This window comes from Struthio camelus, chromosome 1 (genome assembly GCF_040807025.1).
Source record: "Struthio camelus isolate bStrCam1 chromosome 1, bStrCam1.hap1, whole genome shotgun sequence".
Taxonomy (NCBI): Eukaryota; Metazoa; Chordata; class Aves; order Struthioniformes; family Struthionidae; genus Struthio; species Struthio camelus.
The window spans coordinates 150,666,821-150,694,166 of record NC_090942.1 but is presented as its reverse complement, the minus strand read 5'-3'; the positions used below and the strand labels follow the sequence as shown (position 1 = coordinate 150,694,166).

Below are 27,346 nucleotides of genomic sequence, written 5' to 3'. Positions count from 1 at the left end.
GATTTGAATTTTTTTTAACACTCAGTTTGAATGGATGCTCAAGATCAAACAGGTGTAAGCCACTAAAGAGTTAGGGTCCTTATTTTGGCAGACTCAGATCTACTTAAGGCAAAAGAAATGCCCTTACATAAAGCCTTATTTGGACAAATGTAGTGATATCTCCTTATCCTTCCAGCACTGATTTTCTGATTATCACTTCTGCCTACATTCTTTGTGTAGCTTCTTCATCTGCAGGAAGGTGCAAATTAAGCAATTCTGTTATGTAGTTACAATTTTAAATGGAAGAGGGAAGGGAGACGAAATTTAAGGGAAGGAAGATGAAATTTAGTTGGAACTTGAAGACATAGGGGGCCAGAGACGGTGGACGCTGTGGAGCAGGTTCTTCCTGGGAAGTGTACAGTGGTGTTACCTGTTTGGAGTGATAGTGAGATAAGTGTTGAGCAGGGTTTGAAGAACAATGGCATTTTGAGCTAGATCCTGTAATGAATAGTAGCTCCTCGTTGGCTGAAATAGGAACAGCAGTAAATCTCCGGGCGGTATTTTTCTCTGTGTGATGGAATAGATGAGTTGACATGCGTAAAGAAAATGTTTGTGGATTGCAATCAGGACTCGACTGGTGTGAGAAATCTGAAGAGGGATATATCTCAGCGTGGACAGTCCTCTGGAATAACAAATTATTCAAGGCTGCGTAGGCTTATGAGTCTGACTGGCTTACAAGCAGTCTTGGCTGTTCTCTTAGGTCTGCCTGATTGTCCACAGTTACCTGGTGGTCACAGGGAAAACTTAGGTTGGTATATGTAAATGGGAAGCATAACAGTGCCAGCCTTGTGTGTAACACTGAAGTAAGTAACCTTTGCACAGACATGCGGGAGAGAGAATGCGCGCTTCAGAGAACTGGGATCATGTCTTCAGAGTGGCTCCTTTGCCTATAAACTATAGTAAAGATCATTGTCTCTGCTTTTTCCTTACGTATGCTTTGTCTAGTCGTAGAAGCCTAACCTTGGCCTGGCAAGTCTCTTTGCTAACGTGTAGAGGGTGATGCAGATAGCTGCCCTGCAGTACCACATGGGGTACAAAGTTCATTTACTTTGTCCATTTGCGCAGTGGGAAAGGGGCAGGATCTGGCTAGAATGAATCTCTCCGCTGCTTGACCTAGTAGGTATACAGGCAGCAGCTGACCCTCTTATGGTCTTTTGCACCTCTGATTCATCCCCTTCTAAGTGTGGATTTTAAAAAATCAGCGCTTCTGGGAATGCTGCTATGTTCTACTGCCCCACAGAGGCTGAGGTAGGGACCAGCAGTGAAAAAATTGAATGGCCACTCCTAAGTTGCAGGCAAATCGAATGTAAAATATATCTTCTTCCGTTACGTTTGGATTCACTTCCATGGTCCAAGTCAGGTAGTCAGAGAAGGAAGAAATACTTCTGTTTTGCATGGTTTACATTTGTGTTGTTATTTGCTTGGTTTTCAAAGGTACTGTAGATTTTTAAGGCTTTTTTGTATGGCTTTTCTTCTAAGCAGGTATTAAACGTTACATGTGAAATCAAGTGGGTTAAAATGACTTGTCAGACTGGATGAGTTTGTCTTCTGGCAGGTAGGCGTGGAAAAATTTCTTCTTTTAAGATTGCCTGCCAATGTGAAATAGCTGGGAAATGGAAATGAGGATGGTTATTAGTTTCCATATATATGTGCAAGCATGTGTGTATTTTTGCTTAGCCATATTGCCTTCCTTCTCAATTAGCAGGTGTCAGCAAAATGCCGCTGCCCTAGACTCTCCCTTGTGCCCTTCCGTGTCCTCTTCCTCTTTTTCAGGGACTCTGTTCTCAGGGGCAGAAACGCCATATCATTGAGGGCAGGGCCTCCTCGAGCACAGCCAGCTGCACACTTTGTGCTCATTTGTTCTCATTTGGCTGAAATTTTAGTGGCCAAAGGCGAAAAAGCAGCCTGCTTCTCTGCAGCGGGACTCTAGGCCGGTGCTGCCGTTGCTCTGCAGGATTGCAACGGTGTGAACTCATCGCAGTGAGAGTCAGGCAGGGAGGGGGATGGCAAGGGCGAAAAATAACCCTTCACTCTGAGCACAAGCTGGGAGTGAACAAGAGAGCGTTAGCCCCGTTTCGCTCATGGGTTTCCTGCGGCTGCTGGCTGTGCCGTGGCCGTCGCCCGTGACGTCGTTTGAATTGGAGCCAACGGGTTCCTGGCTTGAGCCCAGGGGTCGGTTAAACTGTCAGCCAGGGCGGCCGGGTGGGCCGTTTCGTGGCTGGGGTGAGGGGAGGGCTGTTTTCCTCTCGTGAGTGGAACAACCCTTAAAGCCTTAAAGCTCTTAAAAGCCATTAAAACACGTTTTTTAAGGTGAGGTGGTTCCTGGGGGGGGGGGGGGGGGGGGGGGGCGAGGGCCGAGGAACAGGACGGAGCAGGGGCTGTTGGCCTGGACGGTGCCACCGGTGCAGTGGTTTGCAACTGCTTTGCAGTTTGTGACCTTAAAAATGGCACAACTGAGGTGTGAACGCAGAGCGTTTAAACTGACGAGAGGTTAGTTTTTCTTAGCCAGTTTTCACTGATGCGCTTCAAAGTAGTCAACTATGGTCAGGCCACGGGTTCAAAAACACTGCCTAGAGGATGCTGATGTGGTTTGTGTGTGTGTGTATGTATTTTGGGTCTGGGGACTCAGCTGCTAGAGATACAGCTTTTCCTTCCCAGTTCTCCTTAGCTGTAAAGGAAAAGAGGTGGAGGTGGAGGTGAGTCTCCCATGTAGAGACAGAAAGTTGCTGCGGTGGCATGGCTTGCATGCAACCTGCTCTTCCAGTTGAACCCAGGAAAGACTGTTGCCCGGATGAAAGGTTTTCTAAGCAACCTGACATTAGCAATGTAGAGTTGTTGATGCCTGCATTTGCCCTGTAAAATATGTCTCATCAAACCTATTTGCTTTAAAAATGTATGCAGTTTTACTTTGCTGTGTTGCAGCATGAAAGCAAATAGGAAAAAATAGTGTCTTATATAATGTTAATTCAATGCACGTGTTGTTGGAGAGAACAATAGTGTTCCTGTAAAATTGAAGAGTCCATAGCATTAATTAAAGGGGAAGTGAAGAAACACTATAAAATACTCAATGTTATTTTGAAAGTAGTTGAGAAATTCTTCATTCTTTAAATATTTTCAACATAACATTAAAAATCTTCATAAAATTAAATCTAGACCCTGCTATTTGATAGCTTGTGGAGGGCATATAGATGTGGAAGTGGAAGATGGCTTCACTGGAATTGCATTTTCAACAGTCTTAAATTTAGACATATGTGCATGTGTGCGAGTGCATGTATTTTGTGGCTTTACTTCTGTACTGTTGCAGCAGATGTATAGTCAATGGCTGGCTCCTCATCAGGGAACGTGTAGCTCCCTACTTGCTGGAGTTTTGCTAACAGTCGTATTTTGTATGTTTTGCATTTCTGGGGAGGGATTGTTTATGAAAGAAAAGTTGACTTTCTAGCTAGCTAGGCTAGCATCCCTAAGTATTTGAACAGAATACATTTATTGAACTTGTAAGGTCATGAAGACTTTATTTTTCTCTCTGCCTTGTATGTTTTATACTGTGGAAAGGTTTGCTTTACTTAGGCTCTTTGCAACTGAGGAAATGTTGATTTTTGTAGTATTGGCTGAAGCAGATTTTTTTTGAAATACAGACAGGTCCCAGGAGATGGCAGTGTACAATAACACATTTCAAAATATTTCTTGGAAATAAAAAGGATTTCGCATGTGAAATTCAGTTGTTATTTTGTAAAACATGTTCGTATTACTATTTCAGGGAAGTTTATCAAAGAACAAAATGATCAGGTTTGTTTGCTAACTGATAGCCTACTTTAGTAGACAGGTTTGCGTGTCTTATCTTTTGTATAGTGAATCACTGTATGTTCACTAAACCACTAGATGCTAAGATATACTTTAACGTACTCAGCATCTTCATCTGCAATTCAGTAATAGGTTGTAATCTGTAATAGGTTGTAATCTGCATTTACAGTTAGGAGAGCTTATGATTTGGTCCCTTTTATGTATTTTTTACTGTAATGCTGCACACAGTTTTTCTATATTGCAGTCTGTCCTATATTGCAGTCTTAAGCTCTGGGGTTAACCTAATTTAAGACATTTTTTTCTTAGTAGTTTGTAGACTGCTTAAATACACGGGGTGCCTCAATGTTAATAGTTGTACTCTACTAAGTAAATATACATTTTAATCTTTTAATCAAGGTCAAACATAGCTGTCAAGATAAAAAAAACCTTGTGTCAACTCCAGCTTTGGATTTTTTCATTTATTTGAGAATGTAGCCTGATAGCAAAGGTTTTTCTTTTTTTAACATTTAATTACAACTGCTGAGGTTTGTTATGATGAAGATGAATGTATCTTACCAAACTTAAATCACATACTCTTCAGGGAAAAGGATTACAATTTAAATGTATTTATGTACTTTAGGAGAAGAAGCTGATAATGTTCTCTCTTTAAAGTTTCAAAGTTAGATGTAATATTTTGAGCCTTCCTTTGCAATGAACTCCAGGGGACCACATGTGAATTTCTGTGTGGAATTTCCTTATTTTCTGGTAGCGTTAAAAAGGATTTGTTCCCATTATGGGAATAGACTGCAGCCAACTCTGTAGGTTACTTCTACCAGTTAAGCACCTCTCATGTCCTGACATTCTCTGTACCGAGGATTTAGTGCCAGCTCTAAGCCCTTTTTTGACCTCCGTCAAAGAAGAGCACTTATCGTTGCAATGGCACCCTGTTAACAAGGTCATATGGCAATATTTAGATAAACCCAATGACTTCATGGTAATAGAGAAGTTATAAAGGTGAAAGCAGAATTTGTCTCAAAATGCCAAGTTCTGTCTGTTATTCTTTTTGCAGTAGCTGGTGTCCGTGAAGATGTCTTCTTGATCTGGAAGGAGTTAGAGGAAGCTAGGAGTACACTGACGCAAATCCAGAAAATTTTATCAGAATCTGACCAGCCTGCTTCTCAAGATGGTATCATTTATGTTCCTTTCAAGAGAGTGACCATTGCATTCATGATCAGTTTGTTTTGTTTGTGGATAGTTTTTATTATATGTCAATTTAGGGATGATTTTCTTCCACCTAGTTCCACTTAGGTGGATTTAGCAGCAGTATAGCAACATAGGCAGAATCTACACTTGGCATCTAAATGGAGGGTTGCTTAAAGTTTTCCATTACAAACCTCTGTTTACTGCTGCTTAAAACTTGCTGAACTTTAACAACTCAGGCTGAAACACGCCATTGTTAATTCACCAGTGGCTAGGTTTGGAAGTTACCTAGATTTCAAGATTTTTTTTGTACCAGAGAGAGAAAAAAAGCATTCTGGAGCCCCCTAGTTTAGGTATTTGCCTGAGTACTGATTTCACAGCGTTCTGGACGGTTTCCATATTCTATATTAAACAGACCTTGGACAAAATAGGGAAACAGTCTGAGAAAGAGGGATCGTAACCTGAAATGCCCCATTTTTAGGTTAATGTACTCACCACTGATGTAGAGAATTTCAGTTCCTCTTTTATGCTCTCTTCCTCTCTGCCTGGGCCAGCAAATCTTTCATTGTGTTCTGCAGAGTGCTAGGGAAGTACCCTATCTTTTTCTCGTCACGGTCTTCTTGGGATAGGCTCTAATCTGGTAGCTAGAATATTCTCTTGAAAGGGAAGAAGTGTGGGTTTGAATTCTCTTAGGCAGAGGTAGAGAGCTGAAACCAAATCACTCTTATTCTGGGTAAGTGCTCTGACCCCTAAGATACATGGAACAACACCCACATCTCATCACTAAACAAATAGTTTCCACCATTATATTTTGTCCTTGCACCGTTATATTTTGTCCAGAGCATGATCTGTTTGTTTTTCTGTGTATATTGGACTGAGCCTTTCTGGAGACAGAAGCATCGCTGGTTTCTGAATCCCTGGAAGGATAAACAGGGATCAGTGAAAAGATGCTCAGCTCTGCTGAGATGGAGGTGCTCTGGGCATGCTCTGGAGCACAGTGATAACACTGGCAAGTTTTAAATCCTGGAAACTTGAGAGTTTGTCAAGTCTAGGTAGCTTCAGGGTTAGATTGCAACTGAAAGGCTGTTTTTTCATGATCATGGCTGTGATTGTCAGTGCCTATATTCTGCAGGAGTTCCTGGTTTTAAAATACTTACATAGAGCCTAGTGTCGTTTTTTTTTTGCCTAAGTTGATACAAAATTCGGGCTGAGTTAGTACAACTCATCAGTGATTTTGTATAGCTCCAGTATTGTTTTCAATGCAATTGCTTTCCCTTTGGCTAGAAGGAGGCAGGGGGCAGATAGCCTTTTCTGGATCACCTGCTGAAGAACAGTTTGTACGGTTACTTGTACATCACCTGAACTCTCTATCAGCAGTGTGTTGAGGTGTGTGATTTGGGTTGTGGTGGTGAAGGTTTGAAGCTGGGAATCTTCTCCGCCTGCACTGAATTTGGACACATCTGGCAATAACATAACTCTGCAGGACTTAGCCTGACTTTGTTATTCTGTGAAGGCATATTCCACAGTTCTTTAGTGTTCTGATGATAACATCCTCTGAATGAGCAGGACTTCCCGTATGAAGTTTAACAACTCCATAACGCATGTGAACAAAGGGACCACAAAAAAGCTGCGAGGACAGCTTTAATTCCAGTGTTTGTTAATTTTGAGTGCTTGACTCTGCAGCTTTAGTGTTCTTTTAGTGTATGCCTTCATATATAAACACTTTATAGATGAATTAAACAAAATTAAATTACAGCATGATTTACATTTCAATTATGGCAGTTCTTCAGCATTGTTTGAATTTTGCCCATTGGTCCGAATAACTGCAGTTTCTCTGTTTGTCTGTCTGTCTTCCTATTTTTGCCTTCTTGATCTCTTTAAAATGCTCTGCTGTAAAATATAGTCTGTAGCAGGGGAAACAGAAAGAAAGAGGCAGATTTTCTGCTGACTTTCCAGATAATGCATTAGTTACCTGAACTAAGACATGACTTTTTACGTAAAGCATGTGGAAAAAAGAGAAATGACAGTAAGTGCATTTGTGACAGTTGTTACGCTGGCTGTCCTAAGGGCCACAAACAATCAGAAAGCTCTGACCCTGCACCTGCACTGATGCTGGCTGATCCCTGTGTTTGTTAAAGCAGCAGATAGGTTTGTATACAGGCTCAGGATTTCAGTACTGTAGTCACCATAGCGGTATGTAACCAGAGTAGGCTTATACCACACAGGTCCACTGAAATTAAGTGTGACGAAATAAATTCACCTTGCTATGAGAACCACTGCTGGGTTATTCAGTATAGATGTGTTTTTTTGAGCTAGTGATGAGTGACTGTAGAGCTCTTTATCCTGTTACCAGTATCCAGAGATGCACAGTTCCCAATCTTAAGAATATGGTCTTTAAAGAATTTATAAAACAGTATGATATGAAAAAGGTAAACATGAGAACAGTCATACCAGATGAGAAAAAAAAAATCCCAGATGCTAGGGGGAGAGCACACAACTAGAGAAAATGTAAGAGTGTACACAAGTATTCAGGCTATAGAAAGGCAATATTGCAGAGTAACAGAGTCTCTGCCAAAGACAAAGTTTGCCTTTTGCTTTTAATGGCCTTCTCTCAAAGAACCAGCAGTATGATACGATGTTAGCCTGTGTTCTCAACTAAATGTCCAATTACATCTTCTGACGTTTCCTTTTCTCAAATGATCCTCCTTGAATTTATACATCTTATGAAGGAATCTCTTCGGGCATTTTGTAATTCAATAGTTAAACCAAGCTTCATACTACCAAAAATATTCCTTTTATATGTTGATCCTGTAGCTATTTACCTTCTTTGCTCTCAGTTTTCTGATGGGTTTGTGTCAGTTATAAAGGAATCTGTTGCAAAGAACTGCCTGATAATAAAAAACCCCCCAACTGCAGTAGAGACTTAAAAATCAGTCAGAAATATCCACTCACTCCAAGGCTGTCAGTACAAGTTGAACAAATTCAGAGCAATGAGTAATATTTAGAGAATTTAGCTGCCAAATTTTAAGAGGTCTCTGCTGATCATTTAAAACTCTGCTGAGTTTTAAACTTGACAAAATTTAGATGGTAAGGTTGGCAAGAGGCACAGACCTGCTGCAGGTGACTCTCTGTCAAGGTTAGAATCTCTCCTACAAAGCCTGAAGGTATGAAAGCTCTTTAACAGACCATCCGTAGAAAATTGTCTATATGACAAAACAAAGTATTTTCCTCCATCTTTTGAGAACCATCCAAACTCTTTTATCTCTCTGTCTCTCTCCTAAGCTCTCTTCCTTACCCGTAACAACCATGCTTAGGCAAACCTATAGCACAGAAAATTATAGTGAGTAGTCAGACGCTGTTTTTGGGGGGGAGGAGGGAACACAGAACCCTGATAATGAGACCTGATAAGGGAATATGCTAGGCAGTCTTAATGACAGTCATATCTTCTTACACTGCATATAGTTCCATGTTTTAGGCTTGGGCACTATCTGGGCATTTATTATTATTATTTAATTCAATATTCTGTTCAGAATCTGCTTCTCAAAGTTCTGCAAATCAGTTCTGCTGTGAAAATCAAAAATGGTTATCTAGACTCCTAAACCCATATCTAGGCAATTAAATTGTTGGCTTAATCACCTGTTATTGGTTTAAACAGTATCTGCTGATAGTCGTAGTTTTAAAAAATGAAACTATTTGTTTAAGTGCCTAAGCAAGAATTTAGGAGTCAAATTTTGGCCATAAATTTAAAAATTTTGACTCCAGTATCATAGCCTTTTTTGTGAACGGCTTATCGAAAATGAACCCTGTTAAACTTGAAGGTGTTTTTGTTTTTATTTTCCTTACTAGGGACCAAACCTGATCATTTGTTACGTGAGCATAAATCTGATGAATATTTGACTTCAGAAGAGTGGTTGCACAAGTATGGCTTGAAAGCTCGGAAGCTGACGCTGTATGATGCGCTTGCTGATTGTAGTTTTCGCCATGCGGATGGGATTGTTGACATAAAAAGTAAACCAGAGGATGAATCTTCACAAACTGATGCAGTGAGTATTGTTAATTTTCCCTTACGTCCTGTGGGTTATTGTTTATTTTTTGGTTTAAAACTTGAAATGTTGATTGATAGCTCAATTTATGGTAAAGTATATGGTTTATTTGTTATGTGGGTTTATGTTAAAACCAGTTTATTAGTGGGATGGGACAAAAATGGTCATAAATAAGATTTCTTCAAAGGGCTGTCTATTTGAAAATGACTGCCCCTGCCTTCCTGGTCTGCATATGGTCTGGAAGGAGGAATTAGGGCTGGCTTCAGCAATGCCTCATTATTCTACATTTTTACATGGTGTAGGGCAAAGAATGCTTGTCATCTTCTTTTCTCCTTAGAAGGGTAGGTCCCAGCTACCCCAGGGTTTTTTGGTCCTTAGACAAATTTGGATTCATTTGTCTTCTGTTTGTTTTTCTCTGGCTCTACTACTATGCTATTCACTATACTTCTGTTCTTGTTAGCTACCAGTATGGAAACAGTTTCTATGGACCTTCGCTAGGAGCAAATTCTGTGGCCACTCTATGCTGTGTCCATTTCTGCAGCTGTTCATTTGCAACAAGCATGTACCTGTGAAGTTTATTTTCCAGCTATTATAGCATACTGCAAAGGGTATATTTTGAAACATGCAACCTGTATTTCTTTGCTGTAGGAGACAAAGAGGAAGATAATTCATGCAAAATACTGTGACAAGTTTGTACACACCTTCTGGAAAGATGGTTCTGTAGTTCATGTACATGTAACTACAGAAAAGTACAAGCAGTATGAAGAGAAAATGAGGACTGCGCTCAGACAAGTGGAAGGAAGGTTAGTTGTCTGTCACATACATTCAGTTTGTGTTATTTTACATTGACGCTGAAAAGTTTCATTTACTGCCATAATAAATTGAAGTGGCTGGTAAACTGCCAGTAGCAGTATTAAGGCAGGAATCCGTTTTTAGATCAGAATTCTGATGTAAAGTATAGGACTTCTTCGTAGCCATATAAAATAAACTGATAAACAATTTGGGTATCTTTTATTCTCCTGCTGCATCAGAAAAATGAAAGTCATTCTGCGCACTACTGAAATACTGCTGAAGTTACAAAAAGCACTGGAACACAAGGTGCCAGAGAGCTTATAGAATCATCAGTAAAACTTGGTAGACACTCATTCTGCGTACCTAAGAATCTCTTGTGATACCTTTGAAAGGGAAAACAGATGACTGTAGTTTCCACTTGCTTGCACTTTAAGAGCATATTACACCAGCCTTGAGGTAGGTTTCCTTGTAGGTGGGCCATCTGGAAATTGCTCCTTTTCAGTGACATTCTTCCCTGAAAAGTTGGAACAAAGGTTAAATACGTGCTATTGTCATGTGAGGAGCAGAAGCTCCCATAAGGAGGAGCAGGAAATTGCCCAAAGGGAGCGCTTGTTTGGTAGCCAGAGGAGCTTGGATGTGTTATTTATAATGCAAAGTGTTCACAAGGATAGATTTTTTTCCTAAATTGCTAATAGGGCTACCATTATCTGAAATTAGAAAATCTCTCCCCTGAAATATTTGTAGAACAATTAAGGATGACACATAATTTCAAACCATGAAACCATGAACAGTTAGGCTATTCTGCTGATCAGGAGCAGATGTCTGCTGCTGAGCTAGTCATCTAAATTATGACCACACTGCTAAATGAAAGGGGTCCAGGGATTTATGCCTGGCTCTGATACCAAGTAGCATAGATTGGCTTGTGGCCAAACTGATAATGGTTATCTGCCTTTGTTGCGATTTTGTGTCAGAGAGAAAAAATATGAACAGTCTAAATCAGAGGCAGGGTATAAGCTAACTATTAAGAAATATTTATCACCAGGGGTTCAGTGCTCAAGCTGGCTGCATGGTTTTTGTTTCTATAGCAGTATAGACATACTCACAGATTCTATAGGAAGTCTGCACAAAAATAGGCAATTCTAGGATAGGACTCATCTATCCTACAGATGCCCCCAAATAGATAAAATGTATTATATCTTAGAAATGACCATTTCTCTTGCTCTCTGCAAAAGGAGAGTCTTTCCCTGAGCAGCTGCAGTGTGTATATCTCCTTGAATATTATAGATTCAAGGAATCCTAGCTTTTATATCTACCGTAGGAAGAGAAAGAAACTTTCAAAACAGATATCCTAGAGCCAAAAGAAAGAATAAACAATGCCCTTTGTTTTGTATATTAGGGCAATGAGATGTCTCATTGAACAAAGCAGGACGTGAACTTTCTTTTATAATTTTATTGCTGCTTCTCTATGAAAACTGTAATTGCCTGAATATATTTAGCAAGGCTGAATAGAATTTTGTTACTCCTTTACATCTTTGCTGTATATTTACAATAATATTTACATACCGTGAGAACAAAATTTGAGGTAAAGGGTTTTGGTGAATTTATATTTTTGAAATGCAAAGCCATGATTATGGTGTTGCTGTTTTAAATGGCTCATCTCATTGTTACAAAATCTTGGTGGACTTCATCAAACACTTTAGGGGAATAACTAATGGTATAATGTCTGTCAGTAGCAAACATAATTCGATCCTTTCAGTTTCTCTGATATCATTTTTTTTAACCTCCCTGGAGAAGGTTACAATTTTTCCCAAGGCCATTATATTCTGCCTGCTAACTGCGTATGCTTCAGAGTAGACAAGCAGTTTATGACTCTCAGGGGAAATTAGATGTGAAACAGTTGCAGCCGTTACTGAAGAAATGTTCTTGTACACAACTGTATGTATGCACGTATATAACTGGCAGGCATGCTTAAATTCTGTTTAAAATGTAAACCTAAGTCTGTGTTTAAGGCCCCAGGCCTGCAAGGCATTTAAGCATCTGTGTTACATTAAGACTCTTTAAAGTGCTTAAGTTCCTTGCAGAATAGGTTCTCAAGTGATTTCCTGAGTAGGGAGGGATATTATCGTATGCTTATGTGATTTCTTGAGTTCAGCTTGGAGAACAAGTCACAGGGGCAATAGGAATTATTCCTTCCTCATGGGAATAGCCAGCTCAAAGTATCTGATAATTGACATAAAGTTTCTGTATAGCTTTCTGTTTCATCTGTCTCCAAATTCTCACTGAAACAGGAAAATAAGAGACTTGCAGTGTTACGTAGTGACAGACTAAGATTTCAGATCAGTGTACTGCTTATGACAGTGACCGGTAACAGATGCTTAGGGAAAGGGAATAAGAAATGCAGCAAAAAAAGATTGTGATACACAGTGCTCCAAGGATCTTATATGTCAAAACCTGACTTGTTTTGTTTTCCCCAGGATTAAGTGGCTTCAGCAAGGAAGCAGAGGGCTCTTTGGAAATGTGTTTGAAGATGATATCTATATTCTTATTGATACATCTCAGTCCATGAAGGACAAGTTGTCATTGGTGAAGGAGAAAATATTTCAGCTCATACAGGTTTGAGAAAGCGATGATTCTGAAGACTGAGAAGTATTTTAGAATAGGCTGACCCTTTTTTTGGATGATTGTTACTGTAATTCTTGAAATGTTTTGAAAATACTTTACCAAAAATATGAGCTTTATAAAAATATTTTCATTTCATTTTTCAGTTAGAAATGTCTGTTTGTGTATTCTTCACATGTGGTTTTATTCTCTTTTCCTCTCATTCCATACAAATATGTGAAAAAAATTGTGCAGAAAATGCTGAAAATTAAAATAGCTTAGGTATCTCCTCTGTACCTCCAGCTACCTCCCTCAAAAAAAGCAAAAAAAAAAAAAAAGAAAAGAAAAGAAAAGAAAAAGCCCAATGCAATGCAATGAAACATCTTTTGGCATGCTCATTTTTATTTTCAAGCAGTGTCATCCAATTCCACTGGCATGTTGTGATTTGTAATGTTCTAGATTCAGTGGCATACTTTAACAGTAGAGGGTGTGGAGCATTTTGAGCTTGCTTGCATCTTACAAAGTGACTCAGAACTTTGCAAAATGACTTGCAAAGTGCAGAGGTGACTCATAAGCAGCAAGTAGTGGGAAACCCACCTAGGACGGGATTTGTTTCTCCTAATTTTAGACATCTACAGTGATGTCATCTAAGGTTACCTTACAGTTGTGAGAAACAGGCACTGTTAGAACATAATTTGTCTTGTCCGTTTTAGACCTGGAATGAGCAACTGGCAAATGTTCCATCGGTCTGGCATTGATAGCAATCATTAGTTGGGCTAAAAAATTTAAAATTATAGCAGAATTTTTTGAACTAAGTGTGTAAGGGATAGGACACAGTAAGATGTGGTACTCTATGTGGATCAGCACTAGAAGAAGATTAAATACTGCGCTAGAAGGTTTCACAGGCAGCTGCACAGAAATGATGATAGTAAGGAGTCAAAGATTCCAGGATCTGAAAGTTTATACTAGCTTGCACAAAACTTTCAGTCCCTTACAACACAACTTCTGTCCAAAAACAACTTCAGCACATTCTTAACTCTCCCTTAGCTGTCCTGATTCTTCCCCTTGTTCTCCTGCTCTAAATGATGTCTTATTTTGATTCTCCTTTCGATTTCCTTTGTTAAAGTCGTAATCTCTTCCTTATCCTAATGTTCATATCCAGTCTTCTCTTTCTGTTTCTTGCCCTCCTAGACATTTGCTGCTCAGGTAGTTTAAGTTTAGCAATATGAGTAAATGGAGACTTATACTGGGAACTTCAAAGCATCTTAATAATTGCAGGCAGAATCAGCCCCATCTCTCTCCCTGTGTCTCTCTGTATGCTGTAACTGAATACTACAATAATTTATTGTAACCATATAATCAACTATATGTGAATTAAGACAACTCTAACTAGTCAGTAGTTGAGAATACAAGTATTTATGTTTTTACTACTGAGTAAAATTCAGATGTTGTCTCTTCCAGGAACAACTGAGACACAAAAAGAGATTTAACTTTGTGAAATTCAGTGCTCGAGCAGTGGCATGGCAAGAGAAACTAGCTGAAGTTAATGAGGAGAATTTGCAAGATGCTTGGCTTTGGATAAAAGGGCTTGAGGTAACACAGAAATTAATTAGCAAGAAGCATATTTGTACAAAGTTTTATTTTTGACTTCTTTCTGTATGGTGGGGATTTTTTTCAGATTGACTAAGTATTTGACTTGAGTATGCTGAAAATACAGAGGTTGCATAGAGTTTAGTAGATCAGAGTAAAAAGTATCATCTGTGCCATGTATTATTTTTTAACAGTGGGTTTGTTTATAAGTTCATGTTAATTCCACTCACAGCTTGATATTTTAATAGCCACAAGGCAAGCATCGACCAGTTTGATTTCTTTAGGAGTCGTGACAGTGCTGTGCTTGACCTTGTGTTTAAATTTGTCATTCTTGCTGTATCAAAGCTGCGTGGACCAGGGGTGTTCTGGGCAGACGTACAGCCCACAGGTGGTTTAGGAAACAGTCAGTTTGGCAGCTCCCAGCTGGTGTCAGCGAGCTGCAGGAGCTCTTCCCTTTTTGTGCGCAGCTGACTTTAAACTTCCATAGCAGGCACCTGACTTTAAACTTCTATAGGAACATGAGAGCGGCCATACTGAGTGAGACCAGACACCTGCCTTTACCCAATATTCTCTCTCTGACAGCGGCCAAAAGCTGAAGATTTTTCCCTGAAACACAGTGGAAGCGTTTGTAGTCAGCGTAGTCACATGCTAGACTGACTGTAAGCGCTAGCAGCTTAGGACCAGTAAATGTGTCAAATGTGGACAGCAGCGTCACCAGCATGGGACTGAAAATCAGTCATGCAACAGTATATATATATGTCCCATGTTATATTTGCTAACAGAAAAAACGTTATGTTCATATAATAGAACTCCTCAGCATTGTGACTGTACTTCCTCAGGTGTAATGAAACTCCTGGGGATGAGGGACCTGGAGAAGATGCATAATACCTCTGAGGCCGAAAAGCAAGATAGATAACCCATCACGTTCAGAAAATGATAATAGACAAATGCAGAGAGAAAGTGAGCAGTTAGTGAATACTTATAAATGGGGTTAGTAAACTTAATTGCCCTGCCTCCCTTGAGACCCAGAGAATTGTCTCTGGTTAAGCCATACACATGCTACAACGTCATGCAGGTTTAATAATACCTGGAACTAGTTTAATTTGACACCGTTTTTGTACGTGCATTTGAGAACGGCCTTTTTCATCATTGTTCACTGACGCTGTGTACTGTTAAGTCTATAAATTTCCTTTCAAGTGTTCAGCTCTAGCTTTTTGAAAAGCACAGGGAATTGTACAAGAACAGTCTACTATTTTTTCAAGGATGTCGTCTGCTGCTGACCTTTTAGGCTGTTTAAAACGGCGCAGGCGTTAAGTCTGAGATCAGAAAGCTGGCTTGACAGTCAAGCTGAAATGAACAGCAGGTCATTCTGAATATTAATCAGAATAGATCCTTTGATCTCCTGTTATATGCTTGGGTCCCCAGAGATGTTGAATAGGGAAGTTGAGCTATAAATTTTAACTATTCCTTAAAAATCCTTTAGAGGTTGATAACATTTATATTTTGTGGGGTGATAGTGCCACATAACTGAGGCATGTCATGTTTGCTTACACACTACAAAAACAGTGGTGCACTTGTAACAGTAGCAACTGAGGAGTCTAAAATTAAGAAGCTTTACCACAAGGTACATAGTCATTCATTTCCCTCACATCATTAGCATCCACATTAGAATGTATCTTCCCATGATACAGTGGAAAAAGTTCAAAACCATGTACCATTATTGGAAAGGCCCAGGATGGCTAATTTAGACATAATTGAGGGTGACATGTGCTTAAAACTGTATGATGCTTACTAAAACATTAAGAATATTAGATATATTTAACACAAGAAATGGCTCGGGCTAGTTATTTATTATGAATGAGTACTGTTAGAGATTTTTTGTGGATAAGGAGATAGGAATATAAAGCATTTAAGCTTTCATCTTTCCTGGCACAAAGACTCTTACAGAGCTATACAGTCACTCCTAGAGTATACCTCCTGTTTCACCTGATTTACTTTCTCTGCCATTTCTGATAGAACTATTTGGAAGAGGGACGAACTGGAAGAGGTTTTAACTAACACACTCAATAGGGCGGAAGTAATAATGCTCTCTCTTAACATATTTTGCATGTATGGGTCAATGTTAGTGATGATAAAAATATATTTATCTTCTGCAATGTGTTATTTATGTGGATCCTAAGTCTCTTCTCGCTTACACTACTACAATCCTCACTGTCCTCCAGAAAGGTACTCATGCATTATACTACCATAAAACAGATTTGTATCTTCTTAAGGATTGTTCTTGATCCCTATTCAGATCTAATACTAAGAATTAACAAAACATTTTTCCATATGAATAAAACCTCACCTCACCTTTCCCTTAAATTTGGCAGTTTTTGTATATTGAATGTTTGAAAGGTATAAATCTGATGATATAAATACTTGTAGTTTTTAGGCTCCTGTATGCTGTGAGTTCCCTTTCCATGAGTTTAGGAGTTGCATTAAGTCTGGAAGGAAAAAAGACAGATTCTGAACACTAAGTATGTGAATGACACAGGAAAAGTGTTAGCCTTACTCAGATAGAATTTCTAGAAGGCACAGTACTGCTACTTGTATTTTTATTGTTGTAGCTAATTTTCTTACTGAAAAACAATTTAATTATGTTTACATTGATGTGCTGAGGTATTAGATGGAAGATAGTTTGGAAATAAATTTAATCAGAAAACCGGTAAGTCCTTTTCCTATTTTTGAGAAACATCTTGAGCAACTCATTTGTGAGTCTGATTTATTTGATTAAGTAAAATACATGTGTTGAGTGAATGTGATGAGCTGGGAATCAAGAGCAGTAGTGGGAAAATATAATATAATTTACCCTTTATTGTATATCTTCCTATCTGTTTATGGTGTTTTAGTGATTGCTTTTCCTTCTACAGCTCGCATTTCTGTTGCTCAACACTTCACTTATATGTGGTGGCATAAGCACTGAATACCAGTTTGGTGCCAATATATGCTACTTTGACATTTGCTTTGATCTTCTGGTCATTTGATATCCAGTATTTCCCCTACTTTATTACTCAGTTAGGTTCTGTAATATTCCCTGAATCAGTACACTCTCATTATGAATTTAAGAATGGAGACAAAGAACTATTTAGTAGTTTTAACTGTTTCTTTGTCTACTTTTTTTTTGGTTGCCTAGGTTGGCAGTTCCACAAATACGCTCAAAGCTCTCCAGATTGCTCTTGCTGATACTGACACTCAAGCCATTTATCTTTTGACTGATGGAAGACCTGACCAGGTATTTCGGAAATAACAGAAAAGGCAGTAGTATGGTGCTGTGGTGATGGTATCAGAAGGCTGAAGCAAAGTGTAAGAGATGAATATCATACCTGCAGAGCTGAGTCTCTTGGAGGTTGTCATAATATTGATAAATTGTATCTCTAAAATGTGCTGTTTGTGAAGAAGTTTTGATGAGAAGTCTTCTCCCACTGTCCAACGTTTGATGTATGATAACTCGTGTAATTTCTAATTAGTTGCTTTAAGGATCCAGTAATTGATTCAAGTTGTATCTTAATGTCTAAGCTTAAGATTTTTGTTAGATAGAACTTATTCCTAACTTAGCAAAATTATTCTCATGAATTAAAAACTGAGAAATGACGAATGTCCCGTGGTATGGTTGTATTTAAATATTAAAACCTTACAACCTTGTGTGATGGCTTGAAAACCTAAAAAGAAAATGACTGGTAACGAAATAAACAGATTTGGGTTCAAGATTTTTTCCCATGTAGCACATTAGGCATATAAATAGATACCTTCTGTTCTGCTGCAGAGATTGCACAAGGGCTATGTCATGTCTGAGGAATAAGAGCCTAACTGTTGAATTAATTTACATTATTTTTGTCTAAATATGTTACTACTGACATCATGATAATCTCTCTCTGTATAATACAGAATTCCATGTTATGTTATTGAGTCAAATGTGATCTCGCATAGGTGCAGTTCTGGAGTAGCATCATTCTGGAGTTGTTTTGACTCTAATTTTAAGTGGCTAATGAAATCAAAAGTGTGCTGTTATTTCTGAAAGTTTTGTCACCATGACTTAAAATGTTTGTAGTTCATATTATTTCGTGTCATATAACACCAAGTAAAAACGGAAAAAAACCAGTTCTTGATCAGATGAAAATAAGTGGAATTAGGCTTTCAATTTGTAACATGTGGTGAAAAATAACCAGTGTTCTGTGAGTGGCATTTAAAAAATACTTTATTCATCCATGAATATTTAGCTTGGTTGTAATGGCAGGTGTGCACCAAAGTCTTGACTTTACTTAGGTAAATAGCTGTGTTGAAAGGCACATAAAATTATTTTTTTAAGCATATGCAATAAATCTGTGATTCAGAAAGCATCACAGACTTGCAGAAATAACTTCTTTATACTTTGATAAGGAAAAAAATGCTAAAGGCTTACTTTTCTTTTTGTTCTGTTTTTCTTGATCAAAACAAGAAGTAGCTCAGGAGTCAGGGTGGATTTATATGATTCAAAGTTATGTGACTATCAAAGTGTAGTCCTGATTTCAATTAGCAGATGAAAAAGTTTGATTTACATTTTAAATCTTGTTTTAATTTTAGTTTCAATCTTAGTTACTTTCAAAAGAAAGGTTGATAGCTATCAGTCATTAAAACTTCTCAATTTACAATTGAATAAAATCTGTGCATTGTTTGACACTTACTTTTGCTAGCTAATAGCATATATCCATATTTAATTAAACAATAAGTTGGCTTAAAATACACTTATTCAGATTCTCCATTCTAATATTTTATTAAGTTAAAAATTAATGCACAGTTCATTTATTTTTACCTATTTAACAGCAGTTTTTCTTATGATTCATATTGCAGTTTATTTAGATGCAAAGTGAAAGTGACTAAAATTGCTTTCTGCTGTTAAGGAGTAACAAACAAATGTCTCAAAAATACCAACAGAAAGCTAAATTTATCAAGATTTGACTCAGGTTTCTGAACAATACAAATGTTATCAGAAGTTAGAGAACAGGACTGATAATTTCATGCTACGAGATCCCTCAAAAAAGACAGTAGATCTTTCCCACCTACATTTTATTTCTATATTAGAGGAAGAACACCGATTTTCCTACTTCCTCAGTCTCTATTTTTTTTCCTAGTGATGAATCAACTTATCATTAAACTAAACTAGTTGAATAAAAATTTCAATAATTTTTATCCAATTATATATCCCTAGTGATACTAAACATCAGTGTAGTAGTATCATTTCCCATAATTTAATACTTTCATTTCCTTTAAAATTTCAGAAACAACATATACTGATAATTTTATAATTTCGATTTTATTTTATTAGCGTATGTTGTGCCTCTAACACATTGTCAGCGCTTCAAATTTAATTCAGAATGCTTTCATTTAATGTAATTATGAAATCTGTAATCCAGATAAAATACATGCTTTTAACTGAGCTATGTCTGTCTGGCTCTAAGCAGCAGTATGACTGCTGAAATTCTGTATAAATTCTCCACATTTTGATAAATATATTTTAAGTGCCACATGTTTAATATACATTTTTGTTTTTCAGCCCCCCCAAACAATTTTGACTGAAGTTCGGCTTCACCATAAGATTCCCATTCATACTGTGTCCTTCAACTGTGATGATACAGAAGCTAATAAATTTTTGCATGAACTAGCTACTGAAACAGGGGGGCGGTTTCATTATTACAACATTTATTTGACAGATCCTGAAGCTGCAGAGGTTATTCTTGTGAGTATTTCTAAATAAATATATTTGCTTCTTTGCGGTATTGAAGAGACCGCACGATTTGCATTACTGTAATTTCATATTACGATATATGATTTAGAAAACGGGTTAATTCTAGTCAAATATGAAGTGATATGAAAGCAATGGTTGTGCCATTTTTTAGTTATGGAATTTTATTAGATGACAACAAATAAGCCCAAATATTATGTAAAGTACATTTGTCGTGCTACTGTTGCTAAAAAGAAGACAAACATGTAGGCCAAATTCAGCTCTGGAAGAAACACACATGATGTCTGTTGTCTCAGAAATAAGTTATTGTGTAAAACAAAACCATGATTTGTATCCTGTTAGTGAATGAGAGAACACAGATCTGGATTTTGCTAAAAATTTGCTCTGCAATAGCCACTGGGGAGAAATCTGTAATGGCTAAAGTTACTAGAATATTAGAGACCTGTCAAGTGTAACTAACGAGCTCAATCTAACAATCCCCAATAGGAAATTTCTGAATAAGGTAAAAGAAACACCCATTGAAAGCATATTCTTGTTTTTAATTAAAGTGAACACTCAGTTAATTAGTTCCACAAATTTTAGAAGTAGTGGTAGTGGAACAATGAGAGCAACTGGGAACAAGACAGCGGCAGAAAATTTAGAATACTGCAGAGATTAATTAAAAGAAGGAAGATATGAAAATACTTCAGCTCTGGCAATATGTCCAAGAATGCACTGGACAATTTAGATGACTCTGCTGATGTGGACTATGTGACTCTGGCACATGTTGGAAAGATGAGGACCAGAGTCTCTGTTGTCTGTGTCCAGAATTTGTGCCCTTTGGGGGTTGTAAAGGGATCTTTGGAATTTCCTTCCTGTTTCTGCCTGTGGTCCAAACGATTCTCGGTTTGTTCACTTCCAACACTTATTTAAAAAAAGACTGTGGTTTTTACTTCCGATTTTTCAAGGACAGGATGTGATACAGCTGTGATCTGTAGACTGATGGAACAATAATAGCTGACACGTACATATATTGTATTTTATTTATTTAGGAGGTACTGACCTCATTATATTATTTAGGTATATAGCTGTTCATGTTGTAAGGCATTACTGGCTTGTTAGAGAATGCTAGTCTTTTTCCTAATAAGCAAGAATGGATTATATGATGTCCTGTGTTGCTAAGTGTATTTTTATCTTGTTTTGCTGTCAGCTTGTTTGTACACACTGAAAGTGAACAAAACAAAGTTTGGCTTTGGAAGCAGGGAGACTACCTGAAGAAGTATACACAATCGTGTGGTTATCCTAACTGAATCGTTATTTAAAATTATTATCAGAACTTGCGTAGTTTCAGGTCAGAAATGAAACATTTTAAGAGTAATTGTAGTAAGACATCTGATTTTCTCTTTGATAGAGTGAAGACATGCATCTTTTAAAAAGAGAGATTGAAAAGGGAGAAAGAGACCTAGCAAAAGTGAAGAACTTTCATGCTGAATGTCTGATGATGGATTGGTGTAAGGGAGAAAAAGATCCAGAGAATAAGTATGTCCTCATACTGCCATTCTGCTAATACATGGTAGAAGCTATCTGTTAAATTTCTCCTGCATTGTATTGCATTTTTAACCTCTGGCACTCTCCTCTTTTAAGAAATGCTGACATTTTTTTGAAAGACACAGTTACATTAATGGAAAATAAATCTGGAAAAATATATTAATACTGTGATACTTTAAACTGAAACCAAATGATAGGTTCTCCCAAATATTAGGAATAGTTAAAGCAAAGAGGTGAAAATATTTTGAGATCTCCAGCACATGGTAGAGCTGCTCCCTCTGACCTAAGGAATTCATTAAAAATGATTGTCCTATTGGTAGGGATGGCCTGGAATGTCATGCCTAAATTGCGACTCATCAGAAGATGCTGTTTGAAGCGGAAACTACATACAAACGTACCCATTTAAAAGATAGTTCCATTGACAAACATTATGAATAAAATTCAACTTACTTCTTTTCACATTTGTGATCTTACAGTGTATGTCTATACATTCATGCCATATTTAGCCCTACTTTTTATCAAAAGATACGTAATCTCATCATTAAAAGTATTTCCGTGTTCAGCAGCAGTTGATGAACTCATTGAAAGTCTTCACGGTGCAAGAATGGAAGCAGAGGTCCTTCCGCAGCATAATGGAGGCAGGCTCCTGGGCCACTGTAGAGAAGTTTTCTACGTGGCTGTTTGTGCTGAATTTCTGTCTGGGGAACAGAGACAGACCTAGACTCAAACATGTTTTTATTTGTAATCCCTACAGGATCATTGCATTAGTAAAAAGGAGGGAATAACTTTCCATGTTGCCTGATTTATCGTTCCCTAATAGTACAAAGACACAGATAAACCAGGGGACTTAGATTCCTGTGTTAAAAAACTGAATAAAAGCAGTAAGTTAAAGTAAATATGCTAACAATAAAACAAATACATTAAATAAGTAGAACAATTTTTAAGTGGAGTGTCCTGTTGAATGATTTAATATCTGTGGAAGGGAAGGTAGATTGCCCAGTATAAAAATGTACAAAAGTACTTATTTCAAATTTGTTTATTTATTTTTTGTTAATACTGGGACATATATATATGTCACTTGCTTTCATGACTGATGGTCGTTTTACTCTTTCCCCCAGAATTCAAAGCAACTATTGCAGAACGTTCTGACCTCATTAAAAATATACGTCAGGGTGTTGCCTTAAACCCAATGAACAACTTTTTAAGTGGACTAAATAACAACTTTTAAATTGTTTAAAAACTAACAATATTTTAACCTCTTTTGATGACCCATTTGAAATGCAGACTCAGATAATACAGCAAATATTTGGCACTTGAGGAACCACTTGAAAGGAGTATTTAAATTATTGGAACACTTCAGTGTTTGTAAGCATTTTTTTAACCAACGATACCATATTTTTGAAGGTCATTTTTTTGCTTGTTTTTTTGTTTTTGTCACTTAAAAGCAGTAATCACAAGCAGATACTTGCTATGTCTTCTGTAACCACACGTGTTCAGGAGTTGAGTACTACGCTTAGCAGTAGGCCATGCTGTGCTTCAGAAGAGCCATCACCGACTGCACATCGGTGCACAGTAGGTGCCTGGCAAACAACTGGCGACAGTCCAGCCCAAAGGAAGAAAGCACTGTATGCAGGTAAGAATCTAAAATGAACTGTAGTTGTTAGTAGAATTTATTCACTAACTTTAAAAGATTGTGTTAAAGCATCCCTTGTTGTGGGAGCAAGGGAGGCTTTTGACTGTATTAAAACCCATCTTCCTGAAATTCTAACTTACTTTTAATCGTTTTTGCTTCTCACCTGTCTCACTCACGTGACACAGACTGACAAATGTCTGCTTGTTTATCCTTTGTCACATGCCCTGCAGTTGAAAGATGGAACTGTTTTGACAGAAATGTTTTAAAACCCCTGTAAGCAGTTTGTTAACAGTAGATACTTGACTCATTTCTTTTTAATCTAAATAAGTACCTCATTGGTGAGAATGAATGGCTGTTCTGTGTTTCATTAGTTACAGCATTAATTGCCCTCGTATTTTTCCTTACTACAAGTAGTACACTAAGTTTCTCTTTGGAGCATCCTGTGGATGCAATCTGAAACCAAGTTCACCTGACTGATGTGAAAAAAGTCTCCACTCTTGAGGGAGTACAGACTGCAGATTAGCACTGAAGTGATATTATCATTGATGTCTCGTGCAGGCAGTCCCTTAAAAATTGGGACTGGACACTAAAGAAGAATTTAGTTTTCAAAAAACCTTGGCATGTCTTTGACTAATAAGTTAGCTGTTCCTTTCTTTCCCTTTCAACACCTACAGAGCAAACAAAGACGAGTCTGTTGAGAATCCTGAGCCGTAGCATGAAATCTGGGGAAGAAAGCCCAGAGGAAAGAATATCTCCTGAAAAAAGGGGCTTTTCTGTCAGAAAGAGTGTGAAATCTGTAACCATTTTCAAAGGCAAGTTAACACAACAGGAAGCTGGGAGTGGGACACATGATAACATTTCTCCTAAAAGGCTTGAAATTAGTGGTGCCTCTTTTGGGACAAAACTGTGCAAACCTGTAGTAAAGAGGCCTGGAACTCAGCAGAGATAGAGAGGGCTAGACACACGGGAAGGTATGTATGGTAACAAGGTCCTTGCTGCTGCCACCAGACTCCTTGCTCCAGTACCCAAACCAGTTAGTTTGAGAACAGCTTATTTATGTCCACAGTGTGCTGGAGTTGTGATACAGCTATGCCTAAGACTGCAGAAAGGAGACTGAATCATAGTTGCTTCTTATCAACAGAGTGTATAACCTGTTGTGATGCAGTAGTATGTTGTAATTGTTAGTTCTTAATTCTGCGGTTCCAACATAAAATGAGGTTGCATTTCATTAATGTGCTTAGACTTGCTAAAAACATGCTCACTGGGAAGGATGAGTGTGCAGAGACAAAAGTATTTCCGATGGGACTTGGATATATGTCCAGATAGTTTTTATTTCTCTCAGCGATTAATGCAACTCTAAACTTTATCAATTTGTGCTATTAGTTCTTCTAAAACCTCACCTATATTTAAAGATGTTTGATGTTGTTTTAACATTTCGGTGTTGTCTTTTTAGTTCTTTAGATACCTTTTGAGTATCTAAAGATACTCAGGTTTTCACTCAGATACACTAGGTTTTCCTAGTGGTATACCTTAAATTAGCCACTCCTAGCCATGTCCCTAGTGATACCACGTGATATTATATCTTGAATTTGGGACTAGTCTTTCTTTTGGTTTATAGGAAATAAATAAATAAAAAGTTCAAAGGTCTTTTCTGAAAAATTAAATGATTCTTTATCTACTTTATAAATTTCTTTGTTAATTAATTAGATATCATGAGGGATATAGTAACTGTTAATATCGATCAAGCACCAAGAAAGAAACACAAGAAACGTAATTCTTATTAATAAATTTAGCCACTAAAATGGGCATTATTGTACAGCCCTTGTGACACTGCTAGTAGGCTAAAATAAAAAGTTGATGCTATTACTCTGTCAGCATAAGTGTGTGTTCATTTTTTTGCACAAAAGCCATGACGTAATGAAATGTAAATGTTTTTTCCCAGATCCGAAAATGCAGAAAGATGCGAAAAGAACATGTAAAAGGTATGTGTGTGCATTTATAGATACATCAGAAAGATAGTTTATATTTTTCTTGAGTCATTTTGAACTGCTCAAATACATTTCTACCTCATACCACATCTGACAGTCTCTTTTCTCTAGTTCTGTAGATATCTCTTCGGCTCGTTGGTTAAAGACCCATGGCTTGGTTGCCAGGCGACTCACCATCATGGATGCCTTAGCTCCAACAGCTGTCCCTCATGGTACTAAATACATCCCAGTTCTGGACAAGCATGTGGGTTCTAAAGTATTTGATGAGGTAAAGCTCTTACGCTGTTTCAGAGCATGTATAAAACTTGGCATTGTTTTCAAAAGGATTTTGTTACTCATTTCTACAAGTGTCCTAACTGCATTCTCTGACGTTCACTACGATGTGCACTGAATGTATAGTACATATCTGAAAGTGCATTCGTGCATCAGGAGAAGACGAAGCTCATAGTTAATAGTATTTCTTACCAAGTGGAGAAATTACAAGTTTTAGAGCTGTTTATTTTAATTTTGTAGTTGCCAGTTGATGGCAGTGTGCAGCCATCAGGTGCTCAGAAATTTCTTGTGGGCCACAGCCGCTACTAATGTTTATTAATTTACTGAAGTTCTATATTTTAGGCTCATTAAGTCATGCAGAAAATTGTGCAGGCTTTTGTGGATTGCTACATTCTCAGGGCTTACCTCTGTCCTTCTAAAGACCTCTTGAAACGGATTGGAATTCAGTAATTAAAATATGATATTGATAGTGTCGAGCATTGTGAGATTCTGGAATTGAACAATTCATGATGAATTGTGTGCCAAGGAAGCTGCAATTGTCATTCCCTCTAAAGGAAGTCCATTTTGTGGCAAGTTTCTCTAAATTAATTCTTCTTATATGATGCATTCTATGAAAGTCCTATGAACGTGCTGCAGTTCTTTTAAACTGATAACAGCTGTTTCTCTAAATAATGTTGAAATAAAAAGCTAAACAGGATCTGTTTAAATAATAATGGTTAAGCAAGAGGTTTTGGAATGGGATGTGATACAGAGCTAAGTAAAATATTTATAGCAAATGTACAAATACGCATTTTAAAGTTTTCATATTTGCTTATTACATTTAGGAATGGGAATTTTTGCCGTAGTATACAGGTTTTTGAAGCAAAACCTTCTGTGTTTTAGTCAAACCAAGTCAAATCCAGATCTTTAAGTATTTTTTTGAAGTGGAGAGGTAATAGTTTTAAAGATGACTTTTTGTACCAAGAACATTCAAAATATACGTTTTCACATTTCAGATGTAAAACAGCCATTTTTGGAAAAATTTAAAATATTCAGGGACTGCAAAATTACAAGAAACTATCTATTTAAAGCAAAATGTCAAACAAAAACCACTCTCTTACAGAGCTCTTACACAGCTCTTGAGGATTGATTTCTGAGCAGTCATTTCTTTCCTCTGTCTTTTTCTGGACGCATGTACTAAGTAGTGCTCTTTCTTCCACCTTTCTAAACGAACAGACTCCTTTGTATCCCTTCCAGAGAATTCTGAGCTGCTTTTGAACTACTGCTTAAACAAACAGTAGTCTAAAAAATATAAGTCTTTGAAAGCAAGCAAAGCTACCATTCAACAAGTGCTATGTTAGAGGTATTTCTAAAAGTAGTTTGTGGGAGTGCACCTTAGCCTAATTTAGGGCTGAATAAGTTCATTAATTTCAGGATGCTGTACAGAATCTGTATAGCTGCTGTACAGAATCTAAACAGTTATCGGTGGGCTTTTTTTAGTTCAGAGATAAAAGCACTTACAAAATAATATATCTATTTTACCACTTTTTCATACCTGGATAACCCTCATTAATGGCACTGAAAGCTCTCAATTTCTAGGGCAGTGGGGAATTACTGTTCTATCTGTAGAGGCATGGATTTTTCTGTATCTGAAGCAGGATATAGAAAGGAAAAATAAAGTTCGGGATTGCAAACAAAGTGGAACCAGTAGGTTTTACTTTATTGGTTATGGTAAGCATTCTCCTTCAAGCTTCATGCTAGCAAATGAAGGAAAAGCAGAGAACAGGTTCTGAGACTAACCGGAAAGCTTGAACAGGGCTCATAAGCAGATTAATTAAGAATCTTTGTTATTCCAATACTTTGGACGACTTCACTGAGGGTAATAAATGTAGAGATGTATTTGCGTTCTTTCTCCCGAGATCTTAGTTTTCTTAGTGGGGAATACAGACATGCTGCTTTGTGTTTTCTGGGGACGGTAGAATTTTTACTTTCAGCCTTTGCTAGCAGTGATGATGGACTAACTGTGAGCCGTTTTCTCACCTTGGAGATGAGGCAAGCAAAAGGTTTCCATGACAACTCTTCATTAACCCGGCGCCAACCTGTGTTTTCAATTCTGTGTGATCTGTCAGTTTCACATGAGTTA

At 37.6% G+C, this 27,346-nt stretch overlaps 1 protein-coding gene across 1 annotated transcript in view; it reads left to right on the top strand.

Annotated features, from left to right (window-relative positions):
• Positions 1-27,346, top strand: part of VWA3B (von Willebrand factor A domain containing 3B) — a 76,950-nt gene that overhangs the window by 19,278 nt on the left and 30,326 nt on the right. The window contains exons 10-21 of the mRNA XM_068923531.1: positions 4,889-5,005; positions 8,866-9,062; positions 9,711-9,865; positions 12,329-12,467; positions 13,914-14,045; positions 17,218-17,316; positions 19,615-19,797; positions 21,194-21,321; positions 22,776-22,963; positions 23,638-23,775; positions 24,906-24,945; positions 25,063-25,219. Of these exons, the coding sequence (XP_068779632.1) occupies positions 4,889-5,005; positions 8,866-9,062; positions 9,711-9,865; positions 12,329-12,467; positions 13,914-14,045; positions 17,218-17,316; positions 19,615-19,797; positions 21,194-21,321; positions 22,776-22,963; positions 23,638-23,775; positions 24,906-24,945; positions 25,063-25,219 (1,673 nt within the window). The remainder of the gene's footprint in view (positions 1-4,888; positions 5,006-8,865; positions 9,063-9,710; positions 9,866-12,328; positions 12,468-13,913; positions 14,046-17,217; positions 17,317-19,614; positions 19,798-21,193; positions 21,322-22,775; positions 22,964-23,637; positions 23,776-24,905; positions 24,946-25,062; positions 25,220-27,346) is intronic.